A 9,677-nucleotide genomic window follows, 5' to 3' on the forward strand; every position below is an offset into this window, starting at 1 on the left:
CTGAAACTGAAAGATTGGCACATGGCATTATACGTCCAAAATTCTATTACAAAAGATTATCACATTCACATATATGGTAATCAAATTACATCAGTTGCCAATTTAAATCCATAAGAAACATTTTTCAATAATTTTAATTCTTAACCTCAAAATGATGGATACGTACCGTACACAAAAAGGCAAGGTACATAAATCCAACAATTGTGTACTACACAGAACACACAATCCTACCTTCTATTGCAGGTTATAAAACTTTTAAAATCTAGTTTTTCAATCCGTCCAACATTTTACAAAAAGGGTATTATATAAATCTAATATTTGAAACATTCATCCCCCTTTCTTTCATAAAGTTGTTGCTTGCATAGAGTTATTGCTGGCAGAAACTCCATCTCAAGTTCTCAACTCTGCAACCATCACAACTGCCTTGGACTCACGCCTTATGCCAGTGATTGTATTCATCAGACACAATGAGAATGCAACAAGAAGTAATAAAGATGCATCAAAATCTTACAAAAAGCTTTTTAGCTTTGTTCAACTGAGATAGTAAACAAAAAAACTATCCACCACGTATAGTTTGTTTATTAGACTTGAAGTAACCTTGTAGAAATTAATATTGAAAATGGGTAATCAAAATATTTACGGTTATTTTTGGATAGAAGTTGAGAAAGTATTTTTACAAAATTTCAATACACAATACTGAATTTCAATGCACAAATAAAGTTTGAGAATAAAAATAACTTTGAGTTCTCCCAACTAAAATCTACACATATACTAAATTTTTGAATGAATTTGATTTTATAAAAAAATCACTTTGATTAAAATTAATTTTGAAGTAAAGTGATTTATATTTAAATATTTTTTTTATCATGGAAGTAAGTTTACTTTAAAATTTAGTATCCATTATTTAACTTGACACAAAAGCTACTACATATTATTTTAGTAAAATCAAAATTTGAAGATAAAATCAATATTATCTACAATAACTAAGCATCTATATTTTGACTAAAACCTACTTCAACATAAAGTTAAATAAATAAAAAAGTAAAAAAATAATATTTTTTTACTTGAAACTTAACACCCACACCCCACCTTTTTGGTGGGTTTAGTTATAATTTATAACTCATTAATATTTATTTATTTGGTTGATGTGATGTGTGAGTGCTAAAGAAGGCAACTGGGCAATAAACAGAGATGGAAAGGAAGGACTGATATGAAAATATTTTTAGATAGAGCACATATCAATTTGTAATTTTGAAAACAATGAAGTAATCTAAACCATTCATTAAATAAATACTATATTGAATGGCTCAGATTTCTTTTGTGTATTGATACTCCAGTTTTTCACTTGTGTCAGTTATTCGCTGCCTAAAAAAGAAGCTACAAAAGCTCCTTTGATCTTCATCCTATGAGAAGATGTTTATCTCTTCACCAGCTCTAATTGTTCTAAGCTAACTGCACTGCCACTGAAAACACAGGTATATAGTGCATCTATGTGCAATTTTTTTGTCCTTCACACTTGTTTTTTCTGCTCTCTCTCTCTCTTTTCTTTTTCTCCATGCTTTGTAAATTTTGAATTTTTTAATGTGGGTGTTTTGCTAAAGGCTCGTTTCTGTGTGTTTCATGGATCTATCCTTTGTGTTCAGTGATGATGGTTCTTCCATGTAAAATTCTTATACTCTTCCTTTCTTGTGCACAACTCGGAATGCTTGATCACGTGCTGGTTGTTCAAAAGTGCATTGGATTCTCGTTGGTTATTCCCATATTAGTTATTTTATTTGTATTTGAATTCCGGTTTAGTTGTTAAGAGATCCTGTTTTTGACACTAACAATGATACTTTTCAAAATTGGTTTTGTTTTCAATTTTCTTTTGTTTGGGAGAATTTTGTAATCAAGTAATCAACCATATGGGGTACCTCAAATAATCGTAAGAAATATTTAAATTTTGTCAGTACTGATTTTTTTGTAATTAGTTTTTTTCTTTTTGGACACAATGATTGATAGTTTTCAAAATTAGTTCATGGTTTTGAGGAGAATTTTACAAGCTGGCACGTGGGGTGCCTGAAATAGTCTACTACTCCCTTCCACTCTAGAACTATAGATAATGAGATATCGATTAATGATTTCTTAATCAATGTGCAGCACCCTTAAAAGACAATAATAGATTTGGAATGGAGTATGAATAATTTTGTTATGGCTGGCACTTGTGTGGGTTGGTAATGGTATAGTTTATGTCGTGGGCTGATAACTGGTTTTTGCTTATCTAGGTTTGGTTTTATCAGCAATGGCAGCTTCTTCTTCTCTTTTCTCCTCTTCAATGCATAGGGAGATGCTTGCTCCAAAGACATCAAAGTGCCCCCAAAATTTTGTATGCTGTCATAGCAAAATTTCCTATATGGAACCTAATTATTTAAAACAAGTATGCTGTCCTAATTCGAGATTTTTAAGTATGAATATGTCATCAAAATGGGAACAAATGGATCGAAGAGATGCATTCCATTGTCGTGCTTTGAAAACTGAACGTGCACCTACCTTTTCAGTGGGGCAGAAATTTCAACTAAATGATATTATTGAAGCTCAACAGTTTGATCGAGATATTCTCAGTGCCATTTTTGAAGTTGCACAGGATATGGAGAATGTTGAAAAGGATTCGCCTGATAACCAGCTTTTAAAGGGTTATCTAATGGCTACCCTATTTTATGAGCCCTCTACTAGAACTAGACTTTCATTTGAGTCTGCCATGAGAAGACTGGGTGGAGAGGTTTTAACTACTGAAAATGCGAGAGAATTTTCATCTGCAGCTAAAGGAGAGACACTTGAAGGTGAATTCCCTTTAATTCCTTTTCCAGTTTGCTGTAGATTTTTTCCTAAAAGGTTTCTCATTATAGTTTGCTTGCAGATACAATCAGAACAATTGAGGGTTACTCTGATATAATTGTGATGCGGCATTTTGAAAGTGGTGCTGCCAGAAGAGCTGCAGCTACATCTGACATTCCAATAATCAATGCAGGGGATGGTCCTGGACAACATCCGACTCAGGTATGCCTAAAATAGTCATGATGGATTCTGTTGCAACCAAAGTTTGGGGGGGGGATAATCAATTTATTTTGTTCTTGGCAACTTCATGAGAGAGTTTCTTGGGAAAAACAGTTATTTCCAGAGAGAATGTCAAATAGATTGGATAGGATAGATTATTCTGCTAGATGATACTGATTTGGGTTATCCATCTAATTTCTAGTCCGTTCTACTTTCACTTCTATTAACAATGCCTTTTGTTCTTCTGTTTTAAATAAATGTTGCTGAAAAGTTATTGGAGGTGTGTGATCAGTTCTTTCATAATGATTTGCCTTCAAAAATTAGTACGAGACTCCGAGTCTAGGTTGTACAAGTGAACCACAATCTATGAAGCATCGACACCGACACGGACACCGGACACAACACGGACACAGACACGTGGACACTTGTAATGTCCAAAATATAGAACGTAGTACGGGTGTCGTGTCGGTGTCGGACACTGACACGGACGCGTGTCGGACACCGGACACGGCAAGGAACTGGGGTGTCCGTGTTTCATACCGCAATTAGTCTTTGTGTTTGCATTCACTTTTTTAAAAATGCAAAACGAAATTTTATTGAATCGGAGTAGCAATCAGCACAAGATGTGTCCTGCACCTAACTACCAAAAGTACAAAAACCAGAACCTATAATTAATCCTCCAAAAAATACTGCTGGATAGACACCCCTTGACACACCTCCTAATCCATAGTCTGGTTACAAAACAAAATTCCCAAAGTATAAGAATGCTTATTCACATTTCCTACACCTGCAAAGTTGCAAACTAAACCACAAGTGGACTTTGATGGACCCTGCTAACCAAGCTAATTCAACACATGAAAATGTCCCCAAATTGATACGCTCTAGCCTGCTATCTGCCACAGAAAGTGCTGTCAGGATAACACTGCCAATAATATATGACTGACCATGTAGATACTAATAAGCCTTTGCACATCAGCACACTCCAGCTTCTTTGATGACAGCCACTATTACCTATCAGTACTAGCACAGTCTTTGCATGTTGTTTAACTATATACTGAAAATGGTATTGCTGTTGCTCCATATAGTCCCAAACATAAGACTTGTGATGCATACTATGATGTTTTGCTGACACAACCATATTATCCCAAGAAACCCCACCCTCCAAGCATCAGTACATCCTATAAAAATCCACTCCATATACACCAGAACACACTCCCAGTCTGCATATGAAACAATTGTCAAGAAATAGAACATGCACAATCCTTCTCTCTTGAGTTAGTTTTTTAGGCCGAGTTAAGCCCAGTCCATGTCTAATACACAGAACATATTTTTGTTTCTGCCATGCTTGGCATTTTGATCCCATCCCCTTTCATAAACTATTCAAATACAAAGGGACAGCAAAGAATGCTTCCTCCAGTCACATTTAATCATCTCCCTATGATTGTTTGAGCTTGGTCAAATGTTTGTGTTAATCATTATAAAATCCGAGATAAAGGGAATGTTCTCATTAACATAATTATGGGTGCTATTAGTCAACTTAGTCAACTGAGCTGCCTATAAAAAAACATAGTTAATTGGGGTGGTATGTAATGTTGACAGAAAACTGAGGTTGAGTGTCATAGTATGAGGTGAGTGTCATGTGCCCTACTTTTAATAATACAGAGGACTGAATTGCTAGCCTGGTCAATCTTATGTTTAGAGTTTATAGACTTTAGAACTATTGTGAACTTATAGACTTTTTGTCTAAGTGTTTTTAAGTACCTTTTGTTTATGTTTGTACAGATTCAAGGTATTGTATTATTTTGTGAGAGTCTATAATTTATCAGCTACTGTAATATGTTGAGTTCAAAGCTTTACTACTTTTTTCAAACTCTACTCAGGCACTTTTAGATGTCTATACAATTCAAAGAGAGATTGGAAAGATTGATGGCATAAAAGTTGGGCTTGTGGGAGACCTTGCTAATGGCAGGACTGTTCGTTCATTGGCATACTTGCTTGCTAAATTCAAGGATGTGAAAATTTATTTTGTCTCTCCTGATGTGGTAAAAATGAAGGTAAATTGTTGAACATTCTGATTTTCACTCATCATGACAAGATAATGAGTTTGGGAATTAGGACTGTGCTTGGTATGACAAGAAAATTGGTAGGTAGAAAATACATAGAGATAAAATGGCAATGTATTTGAATATCATATAAGTCTAACTACATTTCCATATTCCATCTCTCCACTTTCCACCTTCCTATTTTCATTCCAAGAAGCCGTTGAAATAGGAAGAGGTGAAAAATCACAATGTATTTGGACATATAAGTCTAGATATATTGCTATTTCTAACCTTAGAATTTGTATTGCTACAAGGCACAACCTTCAATTCTCATTACTGATTTATACATTCATAGGATGATATAAAAGACTATTTGACATCAAAGGGAGTGGAGTGGGAAGAATCTTCTGATTTAGTAGAAGTGGCCTCAGAGTGTGATGTTGTTTATCAAACTCGTATTCAAAAGGAAAGATTTGGCGAAAGAATCGACCTTTATGAAAAGGCTAGAGGCAAGTACGTTGTGAATCAGGGTATTCTCAATGTGATGCAGAGACATGCTGTGGTTATGCACCCTCTTCCAAGACTTGATGAAGTAAGCATGCTATATCAAATGTTGTAAGCATAAGCAATGAGTTTATACAATTTATTTACATCATTGTTTCTTGATTTCATGCAGATCACTGTGGATGTTGATGCTGATCCAAGGGCTGCTTACTTTAGGCAGGCCAAATATGGTCTATATATTCGGATGGCTCTATTGAAACTCTTGCTTGTTGGGTGGTAGACCTGCATTCATCTTCAAAACGTTTGGAAGATGCTGAACGTCAAAACTTCCTTTGCTTTTGATTGTCTTATCATGCTGAACATCAAAACTTCTTTTATGCTTTTGCTTGTCCTATCCTTTCTTTTAAATTTTCTCTTTTTGTTTTTTATTGCACTTTCTAATCTTATAAAGTTATAGTAGTTAGAATGAGAAAAAAAGGGGAGCAAGACATTAGCAAAAATATTTATATTGCATGTTCTAGACAGCTTACTACCAATTTTACATTTTGATATCCACTGTAAAAGATTGTCTTCAACTTACTTATTACTTCAACTCTGCCTTGAGTAGATGAAAATAGTTATTCTTTTTTTTGACAAAAAAGAGAGAATTATTGTTCATTATTATGGTTTAAGATTTACTTAGAAACGAAAGTATGACACTAGTTGGTGACAGTGAGAGGATTAAAAAAAATGAATTGAATTATCTATTAATACAAAATAGATGTAATGAATATTTAACTGTACGTTTATTTTTATACTAAGAGTTTAACTTGATATTGGAGTGAAATATCTTGAGTCGCTTTAGTTGCACTTTAGCTCTTTTTTTTACTTCTCTCGTTTAGTTTTAAACCTTCTATATGGCTATATGCATTCAAAAGTACAATACAAGAAAATAAAAAACAAATAGATGCGCAGCTCCCTGAGACAGAGCCCTTGTCTCAAGGGCAAGAATGAACCCAACAGTTAATAGTCGAGTGAATTGCTTACGGTGGCTGTCGACATTTGACAATTCTGCCATCCAAAATTGACAAAGGAACAAGAAATTAAAAAAAGAAGAAGAAGAAGATATATATATATATATATATAGTATCAACCATCATCAATAAGTGATTGGTCAGTTCGAACTGTATGATGCCTAAAAGCTTGAAAAAGAAACAATCTGAGATGAATTTTGAAATGGACAAGAAGGTCGAGTTTGCAAGCAGCTTGCTCGATGTGACATTATATTTGTCTGTCAAGAACTGCCTATCACATATATGTTTATAAATCAACTACACTATGCCACATTTTTTTTTTTTTTGTTATACTTGATGTTATGATCAAATTTCATCAGCTTAGTTAACTCATTGCTTATGCTCACAATATTTCATCATGAAACAATATGTAAATAAATTATATAAACTCATTGTTTATATGTTGTGCTTGAGTATAATATTTTAGCATCAACAAATGCTTATGGGGTTGATGAGCAATGGATAAAATATAATGCTGCCCAATGCCCCAAAAGATATTGGCTTCATTTCTTCATAAATATACATGAGTACATGTTTGGCTAAGTGTGTTGAAGATGTTAAAATTTTGTGTAGTTTAGTAGTTATGAACTTATGATGTTTGTGATGTTTATTTTTTTTTTCCTCATTATGTTGTTTGGAAATCACAAAGGTAGGTGTCACAGAGAGGACAAATAATGGAGTAGCATAACAGAATTTTAGAAGTGAATCGGTGGCTTATGCAAGGGAGGGCAGAGTGTATGTATCAACTCTGGTTATTATATCTTACTGTCGTCTTTCTTATGTTCAACTATGTTTCTGTTTATTAAGAAGTACGTTACCATTTATAAAGGAGAACTCTTATATCCTAACTTCTTTGGATTTACAAAATATTAATTATCAAGTCCAATTTTTGTAAATTCTTCTACCTTTCAAATTATTTTATTGGATAAATAATAATTTTATTCTATATATGTGTAAATTGATAACAATTCAGTTCTTAAGACAACAAATTTTTTTATTTAATTCCTAAATATATATAAAAAAGTGATAATTTAGTGTTAATTTAATTATTATCGTTAGTTTTATTATTGATTTACACATTTAAAAATCAAAATAATCATTTATCCTTATTTTCTTCTAACCAAACATCAACACCATTTTCTTATGAACTCGTGGAAATCAATTGCTTATTTATACATGTTTGTCAAAAACAATAAATTTGAATTTATAAAAAAATCTAAAAATACTTTTCATTTTATAAGTTTTCTTTTAAAATATAGTCTTAAAATTTAATAATGTTATGCTGTTAAGTTTTTGGTTATTTTATTTAGTAAATCAACCTAGCACTTTTAAAATTTAATAATGTTATGCAGTTAAGTTTTTTGTTTCTTTAATAATTTTTAAATATGCTTTTATAATACTTCCATATTCAGCACTAGATAAGATAATCACAAGAACTTCCAATAATGGGAATCAATCATTTATGGTATAGTAGAAAAGATTAGTGGTCATTTGTGAACTAATCACATGAACTTTATCATTTGATTTATAACAAATGGGCCATTTTCAATCTACCTAACGTTTCTGAGACTCTATCTTTCTCTATTTTTTCCATTTTGGCTATTTGATATTGTTGAACAATGAATTATTAACTCGCATGTTTTTATAGATTCAGGTATAATGTAGTAAAAAAATGATTCGGGTAAAACAAGAATCTTTCCAACTACGACAATTTTATTCTGGCCGTACTTGTATCAGAACTACAAAGAACTCTGATGCTAACTCAAAATGGATTGCATAGAAACTTGAGAGCTTAATTATGACTGATCCTAACATTAGCTATTCCTCAATGTGGCAAGTTCTACTTGAAAAGTATGGTATCGAATCAACCAGCAACATGCAACTATATGAAGCTTTAATATATGTTTGTAAAATTTATACTTTTTTTATTTGTAAAAATCGAACTTAGATCCCTTGACATTTGTAAAATTTATACACTATTAATGTTATTTGTTATTTCGTTTGATTTTATAGTGAAGCCTCTATATCCTTTTTAACGAGATTTTCTCTCCTACTCTCTTTAGCTAAAGTGTCAACCACCCAATACATTTAAAAGCTCATATTTAAATAGAGGGAAAAAAAGACAAGAAAAAAATCACATAAGCAATTCGACCAAAACGTAGGATTCCTTTAACGTTCAGATTTAAACTAATAACTTTATGTGTTTTACATGTTCATTATTTATTATCATCGTCTAATAATAATGGATAAAAATATTTATGAATTACTATGAATTAAAAAAATATCAAGGAGTTAAAAAAAATGAAAACTAAACTTTTTACACATAATTTTGAAATTCAATTCAAACTAAATTATGTGTATAAATATATACCTTTCATTTATAAAAATACCATATCAAATACATTCAGCAAGATATGAATATAAAAAGACATCCAATATTTTGTAAAAATGTGAGGAAAAGAAAAAAACACAAATTTATACTTGTTCACTCAATAATTAAAATTACATCTAATCCTTGGATTCAGAAGGATTTTTACCCACAAAAATAATTACAAACAAGTATTTAACACCTCTTTAGGCAAAAACAATCATGATCTTATCCCAATATCACTTTACACCCAAGTATTCTTTCACACTAGGTTTTTCTAGGCTTTTCAAACAAAATACAAGTTTATTTACTAAGATTTACTCACTTAGTAAGGATATGAAGGTTTAAGCATAATATAGAACTTTGCTAATTAAGTAAATGATATGAAAGCAAAAGATTGTGTAAAAGAATCATCTAGAGATACTTTAAGAATAATGCAAGAATGTTCAAAATGTTAACCAACAATTCCTAAATCTTTAGATCTCCTTTATATAGGCTCTTGAGAAAATTTTAGTCGTGAGATAGAACTTCAAATCAAATTTTTGTTTTAATGCTTCATTTAATGCATAAGATCGTTTTTACATTATTCAAGTGTGTATATATTGTTCAGAGTGAAGAGAGAAAAAATAATTGTATAAATTTGTACCAAAAATGTGTTTCTTTTCTCTCATGCAAATT

General features: G+C 31.9%; 1 protein-coding gene across 1 annotated transcript; it reads left to right on the top strand.

Annotated features, from left to right (window-relative positions):
* The first annotated feature begins 1,345 nt into the window (after nt 1–1,345).
* On the top strand, nt 1,346–6,171 carry LOC114412680 (aspartate carbamoyltransferase 2, chloroplastic-like). The gene is made up of 6 exons (XM_028376665.1): nt 1,346–1,475; nt 2,265–2,819; nt 2,897–3,036; nt 4,914–5,087; nt 5,431–5,667; nt 5,752–6,171. The coding sequence occupies exons 2-6, from the start codon at nt 2,282–2,284 to the stop codon at nt 5,857–5,859; spliced, it is 1,197 nt and encodes a 398-aa protein (XP_028232466.1). The 5' UTR covers nt 1,346–1,475; nt 2,265–2,281; the 3' UTR covers nt 5,860–6,171.
* The last annotated feature ends 3,506 nt before the right edge of the window (nt 6,172–9,677 follow it).

The sequence above is a fragment of the Glycine soja genome, chromosome 5 (assembly GCF_004193775.1).
Source record: "Glycine soja cultivar W05 chromosome 5, ASM419377v2, whole genome shotgun sequence".
NCBI lineage: Eukaryota > Viridiplantae > Streptophyta > Magnoliopsida > Fabales > Fabaceae > Glycine > Glycine soja.

Coding starts and splice junctions, on each gene's coding strand:
- LOC114412680 (XM_028376665.1), top strand. CDS start 2,282: ATGGCAGCTTCTTCTTCTCTTTTCTCCTCTTCAATGCATAGGGAGATG. Junction 5,088..5,430: donor CTGATGTGGTAAAAATGAAG/GTAAATTGTTGA, acceptor ATACATTCATAG/GATGATATAAAAGACTATTT. Junction 5,668..5,751: donor CTCTTCCAAGACTTGATGAA/GTAAGCATGCTA, acceptor GATTTCATGCAG/ATCACTGTGGATGTTGATGC.